General features: G+C 38.3%; 1 protein-coding gene across 2 annotated transcripts in view; it reads left to right on the top strand.

The window, feature by feature from the left end:
* Positions 1-16,953, top strand: part of dnai7 (dynein axonemal intermediate chain 7) — an 87,519-nt gene that overhangs the window by 24,509 nt on the left and 46,057 nt on the right. Inside the window, exon 1 of one of the 2 annotated variants that reach the window (XM_039761562.1) lies at positions 45-108. The exons of the other annotated variant lie outside the window; for it this stretch is intronic. Coding sequence (XP_039617496.1) covers positions 106-108 — 3 coding nt within the window. The 5' untranslated portion in view covers positions 45-105. Of the gene's footprint in view, positions 1-44; positions 109-16,953 lie in introns of those variants that run through there. 2 annotated transcript variants of the gene reach the window in all.

The following is a 16,953-nucleotide window of genomic DNA, read 5'->3' on the forward strand; positions in this document are numbered from 1 at the left end:
ACTTCCTTTACTACCGTCTTGCGAGCTGTTACCAAGTTACCGTTTCCAAGACCACGGGCGACCGATGTAAACATTCCGTTTATAGACAGCGGAGTCCTCGCGAAAATGGTGAGTTCGAAATGTTTTTTTAAAACCCTGACTTCTCAACTCGCGGGGCTTTCAGTGACGATGACAGCTTTCTTTACTTTTTATTAGAATTTCTTTCACGCGAGAAAAATACCATATGCCAAAGGCAGTAAGTCCAAACTCGCTTCTATCCTACATAAACGCGCGTTAGTTTTTAAAAACCCTTGCTTGATTCCTTGAGAGCTTTGCCGTTTGTTAGCCTGTTTCAGTTGAAAGGCAGCTTAGAAGCTCAGCTCAGTGCCTCGTGCACATTTAAAAGTATTATACAGTTTAAATAAAAAGGTATTCAATAAAAATAAGTTATGCAAAACAGATCTGTACCTCGGAAATACAGAAATAATATATGTATATATTTCTTTAAAAAATTAAATAAGCTTCTTGGAGCATCCAAAATAAAACATAAGTAAATGTTATTTATTAAGTATAAGGTCAGTGCAATGAATTAGAGAAGATAAAGTCATGGTGGCCACAATCAATGCGAAGTCAGTTCAAAATCTATCTGTCTTGTGCCAACTGGCTAAACATCGCTCTTTAGGGTATTCTGCATTGTATTGCAGTAATGCCCATATAATACTGTATTAGAATATTTTAACACACACAGCAGTTTAATTGTTTTTCACACTTTTATTCAAAGGTTTTATTCCAAATATCTTGATCAAAGTGGCTGTGATGCCATGTCCAGGGTCGTCTCAAGATAATTTTTAATGGGGTGGTCAGACAGGCCCAGTGGATATCATGGGGTGGCACATTTAAACACTACAGCACAGGCAAATTAAAGGTATAACAGTTATTAATATTAAATTATGTAATAGTGATATCATATTAAATAGAGCAGAAATCAGATCATTCATTGGCCTATTAAATACCAATTTGTCAAATTCCTGTTTGAAGGAATCATCCGCAGAAGTATACTGTTGATGAATATTGTATTTAAAAATATTAATTTGATAGTATATGTATTCTATAAATGTATAATTATTATATAATTAAGAGTGAATTATAAATTGAAAAATGTTAAATGGACTGATATTTCTAAAACACACCACAAACCAGATTTCATTTTCATTGTATTCCAAAATAAACTAAATACAATAAAAACATATCAAACACTTACACAGGAGTAACTGGAGTATACTACTATACAATTATGCTTTAATATACATATACAGTGGTGTGAAAAACTATTTGCCCCCTTCCTGATTTCTTATTCTTTTGCATGTTTGTCACACAAAATGTTTCTGATCATCAAACACATTTAACCATTAGTCAAATATAACACAAGTAAACACAAAATGCAGTTTTTAAATGATGGTTTTTATTATTTAGGGAGAAAAAAAATCCAAACCTACATGGCCCTGTGTGAAAAGTAATTGCCCCTGAACCTAATAACTGGTTGGGCCACCCTTAGCAGCAATAACTGCAATCAAGCGTTTGCGATAACTTGCAATGAGTCTTTTACAGCGCTCTGGAGGAATTTTGGCCCACTCATCTTTGCAGAATTGTTGTAATTCAGCTTTATTTGAGGGTTTTCTAGCATGAACCGCCTTTTTAAGGTCATGCCATAGCATCTCAATTGGATTCAGGTCAGGACGTTATGAATCAGTAGTGATACATGTGTCTAACAAGTAAAAATATAGTCTTTTAGTACCCAGGTGACCAATATGGACCATCAGCACTTTTGTTGAAGCTGACCATAAGAGAATGCTCCTAGTTTCACGGTACAATCCAAACTACTCCCTAGATAATGAAGCAGCACCCAGCATCTTGCTGTGAGTTACCACTATCAGTACCTACAGGTATTAAATACAGTGCATCCGAAAAGTATTCACAATGCATCACTTTTTCCACATTTTGTTATGTTACAGCCTTATTCCAAAATGGATTAAATTCATTTTTTTCATCAGAATTCTACACACAACACCCCATAATGACAACGTGAAAAAAAGTTTACTTGAGATTTTTGCAAATTTATTAAAAATAAAAAAATTGAGAAAGCACATGTACATAAGTATTCACAGCCTTTGCCATGAAGCTCAAAAATGAGCTCAGGTGCATCCTGTTTCCCCCGATCATCCTTGAGATGTTTCTGCAGCTTAATTGGAGTCCACCTGTGGTAAATTCAGTTGATTGGACATGATTTGGAAAGGCACACATCTGTCTATATAAGGTCCCACAGTTGACAGTTCATGTCAGAGCACAAACCAAGCATGAAGTCAAAGGAATTGTCTGTAGACCTCCGAGACAGGATTGTCTCGAGGCACAAATCTGGAGAAGGTTACAGAAACATTTCTGCTGCTTTGAAAGTCCCAATGAGCGCAGTGGCCTCCATCATCCGTAAGTGGAAGAAGTTCGAAACCACCAGGACTCTTCCTAGAGCTGGCCGGCCATCTAAACTGAGCGATCGGGGGAGAAGGGCCTTAGTCATGGAGGTGACCAAGAACCCGATGGTCACTCTGTCAGAGCTCCAGAGGTCCTCTGTGGAGAGAGGAGAACCTTCCAGAAGGACAACCATCTCTGCAGCAATCCACCAATCAGGCCTGTATGGTAGAGTGGCCAGACGGAAGCCACTCCTTAGTAAAAGGCACATGACAGCCCGCCTGGAGTTTGCCAAAAGGCACCTGAAGGACTCTCAGACCATGAGAAACAAAATTCTCTGGTCTGATGAGACAAAGATTGAACTCTTTGGTGTGAATGCTAGGCGTCACGTTTGGAGGAAACCAGGCACCGCTCATCACCAGGTCAATACCATCCCTACAGTGAAGCATGGTGGTGGCAGCATCATTCTGTGGGGATGTTTTTCAGTGGCAGAAACTGGGAGACTAGTGAGGATAAAGGGAAAGATAACTGCAGCAATGTACAGAGACAACCTGGATGAAAACCTGCTCCAGAGCGCTCTTGACCTCAGACTGGGGTGACGGTTCATCTTTCAGCAGGACAACAACCCTAACCACACAGCCAAGATATCAAAGGAGTGGCTTCAGGACAACTCTGTGAATGTCCTTGAGTGGCCCAGCCAGAGCCCAGACTTGAATCCGATTGAACATCTCTGGAGAGATCTTAAAATGGCTGTGCACCGACGCTTCCCATCCAACCTGATAGAGCTTGAGAGGTGCTGCAAAGAGGGATGGGCGAAACTGGCCAAGGATAGGTGTGCCAAGGTTGTGGCATCATATTCAAAAAGACTTGAGGCTTTAATTGCTGCCAAAGGTGCATCGACAAAGTATTGAGCAAAGGCTGTGAATACTTATGTACATGTGATTTCTAAGATTTTTTTATTTTTAATAAATTTGCAAAAACCTCAAATAAACTTTTTTCACATTGTCATTATGGGGTGTTGTGTGTAGAATTCTGAGGAAATAAATGAATTTAATCCATTTTGGAATAAGGCTGTAACATAACAAAATGTGGAAAAAAAAGTGATGCGCTGTAAATATTCATCTCCATGTACACCAAAGCTAAAAGAAATCATCTGAACTTTTGGTGTCTAGTTTAAAGATGTCACAGTACTGGAATTTTTGTGTTTGATACCAATACCAGTGACATTTCACAATATACGATACTGTGATGGAATGGCCAGGGACCTTGCCCCACTGGGAGGCCTGGAGAAGCAGGGAACCGGGAGAGGGGTAATTCCTTTCCCAGGTTGCAAGAGGGCAGCCATCCTGGATGGTGTGGAAGCCACGGAGCTGGAAGGATCAACCCTGTGGGGATCCGTGGCCACCACCAGGGTGCGCCCAGAGGATTATGGAGCCTTGGACCGCAGCACTTCCGCCACACCAGGAATTGCTACAAGAAGGTCATCAGGGAGCACCTGGAGCACATCTGGGTGCATTATAAAAGGGGCCGCCTCACTCCATTCGAGGAGCCGGAGTCGGGTGGAAGAGGACAGAGCTTGCGAGAGAGGAGTGAAGGTGGCAGAAGAAAAGAAAGTAAAGAAAGGACTGAGCCGTGTGAGTTCATTGTGGCTGTATTGTTATTGTACTGTGTGTTGAATATAAAAGGAAGAATAAACATACTGTATGTGTGTTTGGACATCTGGCTGTCTCAGATTCTGTCTGTGTCTGGGCTTCTTTTACAATACCTATTTGATAATCGTAACGAAAACAGAAATCTCATTCATTGGCTTTTTATTAATAGTACCTTCATTGCTCAACTAAACAATACTGTGCCTTTTCTGAAATAGAACATAAGATATATAGCAACAACTTTAAAATCGCGGCACATCTATCAAATAGTTACCCAACTATCATTTAATTAAACTAGTTTTGGCAGTGGGGGGCATGGTAGCACAGTGGTAAGAAGACCTGGGTTCATGTCCTGTTAGATAGATAGATAGATAATTTATTAATCCCAAGGGGAAATTCACATAATCCAGCAGCGGCATACTGATAAAGAACAATATTAAATTAAAGAGGGAAATGCAGGGAAAAACAGACAATAACTTTGAATAATTTTAACGTTTACCCCCCATGGGTGGAATTGAAGAGTCGCATAGTGTGGGGGAGGAGCGATCACCTCAGTCTGTCAGTGGAGCAGGACAGTGACATCAGTCTGTCGCTGAAGCTGCTCCTCTGTCTGGAGATGATCCTGTTCAGTGGATGCAGTGGGTTCTCCATGATTGACAGGAGCCTGCTCAGCGCCCGTCGCTCTGCCACGGATGTCAACCTGTCCAGCTCCGTGCCTACAATAAAGCCTGCCTTCCTCACCAGTTTGTCCAGGCGTGAGACGTCCTTCTTCTTTATGCTGCCTCCCCAGCAGACCACCGCGTAGAAGAGGGCACTCGCCACAACCGTCTGGTAGAACATCTGCAGCATCTTATTGCAGATGTTGAAGAACGCCAACCTTGACTGCGTGGAGTTTTCATGTTCTCCCCATGTCTGCATGGGTTTCCTCTGGGTGCACTGGTTTCATCTCACAGTCCAAAGACATGCAGGTTATGTGGATTGGCAATACTAAATTGGCCTGGTTTTGTGCGTGTGTTGGCCCTGTGATGGACTTGTGCCATGTCCAGTGTTTGTTCCTGCCTTGCACCCTATGCTAGTTGGGATAAGCTCCAGCACCCGCCACAAACCTACTCAGGATTAAGCGGGTTAGAAAATGACTGACTAGTATTAGCATTCATAAATATAAAAATACAATGCAAGGGTGAAATTTTAATGTGTAATAGACATGGGGATTCTCCCAGTGTAACACTAAATGAGAGGAAGGCTTTAGTCTCGGGGGAATTTTAACATTGAGTTTATAAAGGATGATATCATCATGGACTACCTGATTTATCTTATGTGTAAATCCCAAATTCATTCTGTGACATTTTCTCTGCAGTAACTGAAACACTGCTTAAAATCAATACTAAAAATAAAACTTCAAACATTATATCTTACTGTTGAATTTAAACAAACTCTTTAAAGCAGTTTTTGTAGCAACATGCTTTTTAAAGCTGGCTTGTCTGTTGGGTTTGTAACATCTGGTATTGTATACGATTAATATTAGCTTATTAGCTGGTAAAAAAAAATAACGAAAAATTAATATTTAAAAATGAGACAAATTGACTTAGCTTTCAAGTGTCACAAAATCCTGGAGGTTTAATTTTTCAAAATCTGTTCCTCTTTTTACTTTTTGCATTTGTCTAAACTTTAAATTCCTGTGTGAAATCAAACTTAATACTTTTACATTATTCCATTATTTTAAAACTCTTTGTTGTGCCATTTTCAAAGTACCAGTGTGACTGATAAGATTTTGTTATTGCGTAGCCTGTGAACTAATCCAGAATGGACCTGCATTGTAACTGATTGACTGCATTATACTGTCCAAGGTATCATTCAAATGTGTGACATATGTGCTTCTAGTTATGTTCCTCACATTTTATGGGTTATTCAAATGAACATAAGTTCATAAGCTTTAAAAACCAAATGAATGACACAAATTTGATGTTTGTATATTAGAATTTATCAGTAAAATGTGCTGTTTTGCTCGCCCTGCTAAGTGGCATGATCGCAATGCATTATGCTTTGAAGCAGTAAATTAATTTTATTTTGGTATTGACAAATTGAGCAGCTCAGTTCCTTGCTGGTGTTGACAAGCCAGGTAGCCACTTTGTGTGAAACCTACCTTGATCTTTACTTGCCACAACTGTTTTTATGACTGCCAATGTGCACAGTAGTCCTGTATGCATAACCCTGAGATTATGATTGATTTCTCCCACATTCCTGAACTCTATACTCTGGTTAGAAAATGGATGGACAGATGGACATCTGTGGACCTGTGCAGTGCAATCAGAGATTAAATGCAAAGCTGTGTAGGACATGGTATGAAAAAGTGATTCACCTCACCATCATTACGTCTCTCTATTACAACTTTGTGACACTACAGAGATCTCAGAGGTTTATTTTCTGTAGAAATTCTATTAACTGGAGATTTTGTTTTCCCCTGTTCTGTTGTCAGCTAGCCACATCTCATTTATAAAGACAGTGCTCTTCTATTGTAATTTTTTATGTTAATGAAATTTAAATTGGTCTTTCACTGTGAATCTAGCAAATAATTTTGCTATGAAATTTGCATGTGCATTCTATCAAGAATAAAAACTTTTTTTATTGACCCTGAAAATTCTTCATAATTACTTTTTAGGCACTCTTGAGTATCTCAGACTCTTCTGTATGTATTGCAAAAAACCTCCCAATAGTGTTCTATATGTTTGCATATATATATATCCCAGCATGCTTTGTGGTTAGCATTAGTAGGAAATTTACATTATTAACAGAATTTTAAGCTCCAGAGAATAATGCAGTTTCTCTGGGTTTGCACTTAATTAGCCTCCCATGTGTAAATGAACAAAAGTTTTCAATGCTTATTGTAATTTACTTTTGTCACTTTTGTTACCACTCATGTCTGTAGTCATCATTTTATGTCATCATATGAGTCCAACATTATACAACTATACAGGAAATAATATAGCCATATACAGTAGCATACATCTATCATAATGAACGTTTTTCATTCCTTTTTATTGCAATTTGTACTAATTTTACTGTGGTAAATTACACGTTGGTGTAAAACCTATGGTTGACTGCAAAGGTATGTTAAAATTGAGCAGAATTTAAACCATTGAAATATAATTTTAGGAACACAGGAAAAATTGTGAATTGAACGGTATTTGACTACAGCTTCTCATTCCCCCTCTCCTTTATTGTGTGACTGCCAGCAAGTCACTTGTCCTGCCCATAAATTCTGTTTATGCAGATACTTAGTTGATGGAAAAGTATAGGCCCTGGATTTAATTTTGTATCACACTTCTTTTTGCATCACTGTCTAATATGAAGTATGTGGTTTTCGTTGGGTCTCCAAAATCTCCCTCCCACACCTTTATACATGCAGGTTAAGTTAGGTTGTCTGCCAATTCTAAAATGGCCCCTCATGAATAATTGTTAGGGGTTTATGTGTGGGGCAGAATTGAACTGGTGTCCCATCCATGGTTGGTTCTTGCCTTGTACCCTGAAATTGGATTAGTCTGGTTCAAGAAACTGATGGAAGGATTATTTCTGCAGCGTGATTTTTTTTTAAAAAAGCCTTTGAAATCCTTTAACAACTTTTTTTGGTGTTGTACACACTGCCTGCTCAGTGAAAAATGTGAATATGGAAATCCTAGTTACTGAGCTATATACTGCTTTTTAGAATGCAGAGTGCTGAGGGGTCATTAAGAGTATACCAAAATAATTAACACGAAAAGCAAAGAACAAAGCCAGCATTAGCCTATCATTAGTTCAACTGCACATTTTATTAAAAAGTAAACAGGGAATACCAATTTAAATTACACCTGGCACAATACATTTTACGTTGCTTTGTTAATGCAATTTAGAAAGAAGCAAGGTGTTACCACCTGTAGGTCAGGAGTTCTTGTGTCCTCTTGTCAGCTGTCTATTGCTTTTATCTCTCTAGTTGAAGAATTACTGTAGATACCTGTAGCATATGCTTGCTCACAGGCTATCTGGTGTCCAAAGGTAATCTTTTCCATTCCCTCTCACAGTGTTACACTTTCTTTCCTTTCTCTTGCTTCTGTTGCTCTGGTGTCCCTGCCCATTACTCTTTCAGGGCATCATACAGGACTGGATATGCCATCCCGTGCCTTTTTACAGTGGTATGGGGAATTAATCTCCCCTTTCACTCTCTAGTTGGTTTTTGTAGCTACCCTTTGTTACATATAATCAGTCAGGCACTCCTTCAAAACACATTAGAACATATTGTATCAAACAACAAGACAACAAACTGAATCATTTTCTCCTCCACTGTAGGCTTATCTTCAGTCTCTTTATTTGACTTTTAAACCATTTCAATCAAAGCTCATTGAATAGCTGACTTCTGTCAGGAACAACATCACACTTCCTCTCACTCACAGTTTGCTTCTTCACTACTTTAACTCATCCACCCATGTTTTTAACCTGCTTTCTTTTAATGGGGGGTTGTGGAGACCTGGAGCTTTTACAAATAGTTCTAGATGTAAGGCAGGAATGAATGGAGCATGAGATACCAGTCCATTAGTGGGTACATTTGCTTACACAGTCACAATAACAGGCTGAGTTACAACAGAGTTAGCACCTGACCATACACAAAATAACCATTCTCTTCTGAGTCAGTTTAGTTGATTCTTTAGTTGCAGGAAACATTGATATATTTTTCAAAAACCCACCTATTTTGAAATGAGGTTTGTAATATTCAATTTGTGACACATCATTTTCATTTTTCTTTATTCTTCACTTTTAGAAATCATATGTTTTTGTAAGTTATTTTAGTACTATGAATGAAATATACTTAAAAATAGAAGATCTATCTAGCTGTAGACAATACTGGATCACTGTAAGTCCATGGAAACTGGTCAGATTTCTGTGCATATTGATGTATTGAACTTAGAGCAGAAATGAACACAGACCATTATGGCCACAAATTAAGCATGTATACATTAAGTCAAACATTACTTCCAAAAGTGCACAATCTTGTTTTTAGGAAAAGTAATTATTTGTATGCCCATCAAAAGCAATATTTTGTATATCCACCCATGCATCAATCCGTCAGTCTCGCCATTTCTAGCCTACTTAGCTAGTTCAACAGTGGACTTTAGATGGGCAGCATGGCATGTAACAATAAGCATAAACAACAACAACAACATTTATTTATATAGCACATTTTCATACAAATAATGTAGCTCAAAGTGCTTTACATGATGAAGAAAAGAATTTCAAATAAGACAACACTAATTAACATAGATTAAAAGTAAGGTCCGATGGCCAGGGAGGACAGAAAAAAAAAAAAACTCCAGATGGCTGGAGAGAAAAAATAAAATCTGCAGGGGTTCCAGACCATGAGACCGCCCAGCCCCCTCTGGGCAATCTACCTAACATAAATGAAACAGTCCTCTTTGTATTTAGAGTTCTCATGGAAGGACTTGATGATGATGGTCATGTAGACTTCTGGCTTTTAATCCATCAATGTAGGAACATCACGGTGCTTTGATTAGGTGGTGGTGGCACAGGTCATCACCACAGAAAACCGGGAAAAGAAACAGAAGAATTTTATAGTCACCATGAATAGTTATGATAAATTGAATATACAGAGTGTGACAGATAGGGGGCGCTATCGCTCCCTTGAACCCCTGTCCACGACTCCAGACGCCAGGTTAAAGTCCAACAGTTGACTTTATTAAATCGCCACAGTGCACAAAGCACCCTCTCCTCCACTATACTCATATAACAATCACCAATAACAATAATACACAATCCTCCACTCCCAGACGCGTTGCCACCCAGCTCAGCTCGCCGTCTGGGAGTTCCCACAGTCCTTTTATATACCCTGACCCGGAAGTGTTCCCAATCCCCAGTCCCAGGGTCAGGTAAAAGTTCTTTTCTTCACCCCGGAAGCCCGTCACTCTTCCTTTGACGAACCTCCGGGCCATAGGGCACAAATAAGTCTTTGGTCCTCCATGCAGCTCCCTATTGCAGCCCCTGTGGTATCCAGCAGGGTCTTGTATAAAAACTACATAGTCCATGACTCCCTGCTGGTCTTCGGGGCACCTCCATACTGCAGGGAGGGCTCCATCTGGTGGCCTGGGGGTATTGGCCGGGATGACAAGCCGGACACATCTCACGAGAGTATCAGGATTAAATTAAAATGAAGTTATGAGAAGGCCATGTTAAAGTAATGAGTTTTTAGGAGTTTTTTAAAGTGCTCTACTGTATTAGCCTGGCAAATTCCTATTGGCAGGCTATTCCAGATTTTAGGTGCATAACAGCAGATGGCTGCCTCGCCACTTCTTTTAAGTTTAGCTCTTGGAATTATAAGCAGACACTCATTTGAAGATCTAAGGTTACAATTTGGAATGTAAGGTGTCAGACATTCCGATATATAAGATGGGGCGAGATTATTTAAGGCTTTATAAACCATAAGCAGAATTTTAAAGTCAATTCTGAATGACACAGGTAACCAGTGTAGTGACATTAAAACTGGAGAAATGTGTTCGGATTTTCTTTTCCTAGTTAGGATTCTAGCAGCTGCATTCTGCACTCGTTGCAAACGATTTATGTCTTTTTTGGGTAGTCCTGAGAGGAGTGCGTTACAATAATATAGTCGACTGAAAACAAAAGTGTGAACTAATTTCTCAGCATCTTTCAATGATATAAGAGGTCTAACTTTTGCTTTATTTCTTAAGTGAAAAAATGTCCTAGTGATCTGATTAATATGCGAAAATTCAAGGTCACAGTCAACAGTTAGCCCTAAGTTCTTTACCTCCGTCTTGACTTTTAATCCTAATGCATGAATCTTATTTCTAATAACCTCATTATATCCATTATTGCCAATCACTAAAATTTCTGTTTTCTCTTTATTTAACTTGAGAAAGTTACTATTCATCCATTCAGAAATACAAGTAAGACATTGTGTTAGTGAATCAATAGAATCGGGGTCATCAGGTGCTATTGATAAATACAGCTGTGTATCATCAGTATAGCTGTGGTAACTCACGTTGTAAAATGAGATAATCTGACCTAACGGAAGCATGTAGATTGAGAAGAGCAGCGGACCCAGGATAGAGCCTTGTGGAACACCATATCGGATATCATGTGTCTTTGAGTTGTGATTACCACAACTAACAAAGAATTTTCTACCTACCAGGTAGGATTCAAACCAATTTAAGACACTGCCAGAGAGGCCCACCCATTGACTAAGGCGATTTCTAAGAATATTGTGATCAATGGTGTCAAATGCGGCACTCAGATCTAAGAGGATGAGAACAGATAAATGGCCTCTGTCTGCATTTACCCACAAGTCATTTACTACTTTAACGAGTGCAGTTTCTGTACTGTGATTTGTTCTAAAACCTGACTGAAATTTATCAAGATTAGCATGTTTACTGAGATGGTCATTTAACTGCATAATGACTGCCTTCTCTAGAATTTTACTTAAGAAAGGCAGGTTAGAATTGGGCCTAAAATTTTCAAAAGCAGAGGGGTCAGGATTATTTTTCTTGAGTAGGGGTGTAACTACAGCAGTCTTAAGACAGTCTGGGAAGACCCCCGTATCTACTGACGAGTTTACTGTGTTAAAAATACTATCAAAGATCGCTATAATATAGTTTATAATTAATGTATATGTGTAATACATTTTTGAACATGCTAATAGTTTTTTACAGGTGTATTACATAATATTTAAATACTATTTTTTTTACTTTTCAAAAACATGCACAAGTGGATCCATTTTTTACATTTTGTGACACTAGAGTGTGCTGTCGCTCCTCTAACCCAACAGACAGATACGCAGGACACAGGGTAAAATCACCAAGAAGTATTTTAATTTTCTTCTTTTTCCAGTAAATAGTGCCAAAGCACCTCCACCACAATAAAAAATTAATCACACAAATAATCATTAATCTCTCCTCCACGCCTCCCTGCAAACTTTGTCTTCTACCTCCCAACTCTGGCTCACTTGCTGGGTTCATAGCAGTCCTTTATATAGTCCTTGACCAGGAAGTGCTTTCCGTTCTACTTCCCACATGACTTGCCCACACTTCCGGGTCAGAGGGAGAGCTTGAGTTTTCTTTAGCCCGGAAGTACTTCGGGGTTTCCTTCCCCGTGACTTGGGAGTACTTCCGGGCTATATGGGAAGCAAAAATTCCCCTGTCTCCCTGCAGCGTTTCCTGGCGGCACCCACGGGACCCAGCAGGGCCGTGAAGCCAAATCCCATATCCCATGGTGCCCGGCAGGAATCCGGGGCACCTCTATGTTGCATGGAAATCGCCATCTAGCGTCCTGGGGGAGGCAATTTCCCAAAGTAGCTGCCTTCCCCCATCCTTCTATTCTCTGGGTATGCCAGCCGGGTTGAGCTGCCGGCCATCCATCACAATTTCTATATGCAAAATAACTGCTAGTTTTATGATTATTATGCTATAGTACTCTATAATGTGGTATAATATATAATCAAATGTACTACTCCCTGCCATTTTCAGCTATGACATTCAAAGTTTCTAAGTTTCTTAAAAGCATGTACAGGATTGTTCAGCATATATCGGGAGCTCACCTTAAATTTTGGCCACTAGATGACAGAATTGGTACAACATGCAAAATGTGAGAAATTAATTTATACTAATATGGGCTTTCTTTGTACACTCACAGTAAGTTTTAGTACCTTGAAAGAAATCCACACTGATGAAAGAAGAGGGTGTCACTGATAATGTATTCATCATTTTAATTAACAATGAAGCCTATGCAGGCAGCCTCAGTAATCTCATTTCGTCCATCCTTCTATCCATTTTCTGAATCAACTTAATCTATTACAGATTTGACGCAAACAAAAGCCTATTTTGGCAGCCCTGTATGCACAACAGGAACCAACTATGGTTGGAACATCCAGGGAAAAGGTACAAACTTCACATAGACAGTGGCATAAAAACCAGACTTGAATCACTGAAGCTATGAGAAAACAGGGCTAGCCACGGTGTCATTCGTTTGTCTACAAACAAGTTTTTTCTTTACCATTATATGTAAAATCAGACCTGAAGTTCTATTACTCAGATAATAAAATCTGATCCAAAGCACTGCCTACACATTCAGATGCAAATGAGATGCAAAAAGCCTAGGGGAATGACAGTTCACTGCATACAATCACTCATACCATGATGTGTCATATTTATTGTTTACTACAGCGTAGATATACAAATTGTTATATGCAGAATTTTGCTCAAAATCTTAACAATTAATTATACAGTATGATAGTTTGTTTTCTACTTGCTTAACAAACTAGAAATTAAAATGTAAAATTAAAAATCGTTTGGCTGCATACTCATAGAAATAATCAGCAAAGTGGTTATGGGAAAGTTGACTCTTTTTATGTATTGGCTTGTTGTAATAATTTCCAGAGCCAGTGTTTAAAATCCAAACTATGTGTATATCAACTAGTTTTCTGAAGAACATACTTATGTTACCTTCTGCTCCCTGCAGACGCCTATTCAGTATTAGATATAAAGATGCTTACTTTATATAAAACCACCTGACCCTTGCCATGGCCACACAAGTCCTTGTCAATCAGTTATGGGCAATATTTCTCTCATTAACTCAGAATGAAATGTTTATATTTTAAAGTATAGGAAACAATAATATATATGCATGTTTTGCAGCTGTGTTTCTGCTTCATATGTCCCTTTTTGAAGAATAATAGAAATAGCATTAGTAGCCACCATTTTATTCCAAAGTCTGTGTATACGACACAACTATAGAAGGTGTGATTGGTTTGTGCTGACGTGAATTGCAACTTTTTCTTGACATTTATTAAGGGATGCCAAGGACAATGACTTCACCAGCTTGGCACAGGAAAGGGTAAGAGTCCATTGTTGCAGCAAAGCTACACTAGCAGTGGGAGAGGCCTTGCACATGCCACTGTCAGAATATAAGGGCAGCTAGGGGCACGGACACCCTGGCAGGGAAATAGGTGTGGGTTCAATCATGAGTAGGGGAGAGCTGTAACCTTGGCATAATTTTCCAATATTTTCTTTAGACCTTATAATGCAGAGACACAGCAGATGACGGGGATTCTTTATCTTCATTTAGAGGATAAATAAGGTCATTGATGTTTTAAAGAAGGTCAGAGCCCCTCCTGTTTTTGTAATCCCTGTTCCAAAACAAAGGAGATAAAACCCATGTAATGTTTTTAAAGGTGGAGGACCATGTAGCGATTTCTAGCCCTATGGAAAACAACACAAGCTCCTAAAGTGGCAGAATTGCAGCTACCGTATGTTGACTTCATACGACTTTTAAAATTATTTGAAGGCTCAGGGTTACAGGGACACATTGGGCCATTACAGAGAGCTCTTGCCTAGTGTCACTAAAGCAAAGACAGAGCAGACGACTCACTTGATAAACGGGGAACAATAATCATAGAGAGAGGTCCAGGAAAGCTGCAGAGTTTTTGCATTGTTTGTTAATTATGTGTTCAAACTTTTCTCTCTCGATGCAGTTAACAAAATTGGCCTTCTTGATATTATTGTGAGTGCAGAGGCCTCAATGAGAGCCCCTATTTATCAACCATTTAATATATTGTTAGTAGCACATTGATGATATTTTAGGTAAAATCTAAAATAGGAAAAATGAAAGCAAGAAATATAACAATGATTTGGAGTCTTAATGCAGGACCTGGTGCCACAATGAAACCATATTTAAAAAGTGTGAACATTCTCTTTGATATGAAATAGTGATTCTGAGATAAAGATATGCAACAGTAGATTCATCAAAATGGTATTCTGCTGATTTTAATTTAACACCATTTTTATTGGCAATAATAGCACCTAGATTTAAACTTTTTTTTTTTTTTACAAGCAGGATCCACGGATGGACAAAAAGAAGAGCAAAAATAAGCAGGCAGGCTCAAGTTAATTTATATTTTTAGTCTGTCATATTGTCTTTTGCTGAAATAATTTGCCTTACTTTTAGAAGTTGCCCTACAATAGTGAAAAATAAAAGAAATACATTAAAAACAAGCCCGACTTAATCAATTAAAATCTTCAGACAATATCCTGCTTGTCCAACTATTTCTGTGACCAGGCATGTTTGTGTTTGATCACATGTAATGAAAATGAATACTTTTACTTTGGTGGAACAGAATTGACTGGCTTAGTGTAAGTTAATGAATGGCTTGCTGATATAATAATTATTCATGTCTTTACTTTGTTTAAAGCTAAGTCTTGTGTACTTACTATGCTAATGCTTCCCTTACTGTGTTAACTCTACCAGGCAACAAACTTTTATATAGGTTCAGTTCATTTGTTTTTTTGATTTGATGTTCAAACATTCTCAGAGTGATTCCCTTGTGATTAATTTTTTTTTTAGTTATCTTGTTCTCCAACTATTTACTCTGTGTTTATTGAATTGCATTATTTTTAAATATCATATACAGTGTGTCTGGGACCAACTACTAGGATTGGGTGGTTGGGGGAAACATTGTCCCATTATAATGGTTTTTCCTCATATAAAAATAGATTATTCAATGTTTATCATAGCCTAAGAGAATACATTTATAAATATTGTTAGTTAGTAATAGACCTGTTTTTTTCTTCAGTAAAATACTTGAGCATGCACAAAAACCAGCATTTCAACTGAAAAGAATGGCAAAGCATTTGTAACTCTGGTTTGGAGTCTAAAAAGAGTTCTATTTTTGCTGTTCTGCATTGTCCTGCGACAATGTGCAGCAAATTACATTCATTTATGATAAGACACGTTTTTTAACACAGTGGTTTATCGGGGCACAGACATTCAGTACCAACTGAACAACACTCTTTAACAAACTCACATCTAGAATTTTCATGATTACTGCTACTATGTCATAGCTGGCTTTTGTAGCTCATACCTGCATATGTGAACATCTGCTTTGTTAGCTTAATTGGTTAATTTTTAAATAAAGTGATTGGGGGGAAGAATGTAGGTTGATTAATAGTGGTTCATGGTTTTGAATTCTCCGCTGTACTGATTGCACTTATGACAACTCCAGAGAACAAGAAGAAGGCCCTACAGAGCCAGTCAGTTCATATAACCTGTGTTATTATAGTACATGCAATGCATTACACATATCAGACCAACAATAACGAGAAAAAGGTAAGCTTTATAGAAAGGAAACAATTAACCACAAACTCTCAATATTGAAGCCGACTGGATCTCCTTGAGGATTTCAGATTATATAACAGAAGATCAGAAGATGACAAATTACATGACTCTGTGATGACTTTTGAGCACAGTGTCAAATTTCTAGAGTACTGCAAGCTCACAATCTACTGTATTGTTTTACTCTTAGACTTGTAAACCACACTCACAGAATGGAAAGTTGCCTGCTGAAAGATTATTTTCCTCTGTATTTATATGGTATTTGAGGTTATGTATGCCCCCTGGTGACAAATGATGGATCTGGAGTATTACAAACTGACAGAGCTGAGCTTTTCTAGCCAAAGTATGCTTGCCTATTACCTTTTTGACAAATGTCTTTATGCTGTTATGTCTGAAATTTGGGTTCTGAACAGCACTTATGACAACTCCAGAGAACAAGAAGAAGGCCCTATAGAGCCAGTCAGTTCATATAACCTGTGTTATTATAGTACATGCAATGCATTGCAAATATCAGACCAACAATAACAAGAAAAAGATAAGCTTTATAGAAAGGAAACAATTAACCACAACTCTCAATATTGAAGCCGACTGGATCTCCTTGAGGATTTCAGATTATATAACAGAAGATCAGAAGATGACAAATTACATGATTTTGTGATGACTTTTGAGCACAGTGTCAAATTTCTAGAGTACTGCAAGCTCA

Source organism: Polypterus senegalus, chromosome 8 (genome assembly GCF_016835505.1).
Source record: "Polypterus senegalus isolate Bchr_013 chromosome 8, ASM1683550v1, whole genome shotgun sequence".
Taxonomy (NCBI): domain Eukaryota; kingdom Metazoa; phylum Chordata; class Cladistia; order Polypteriformes; family Polypteridae; genus Polypterus; species Polypterus senegalus.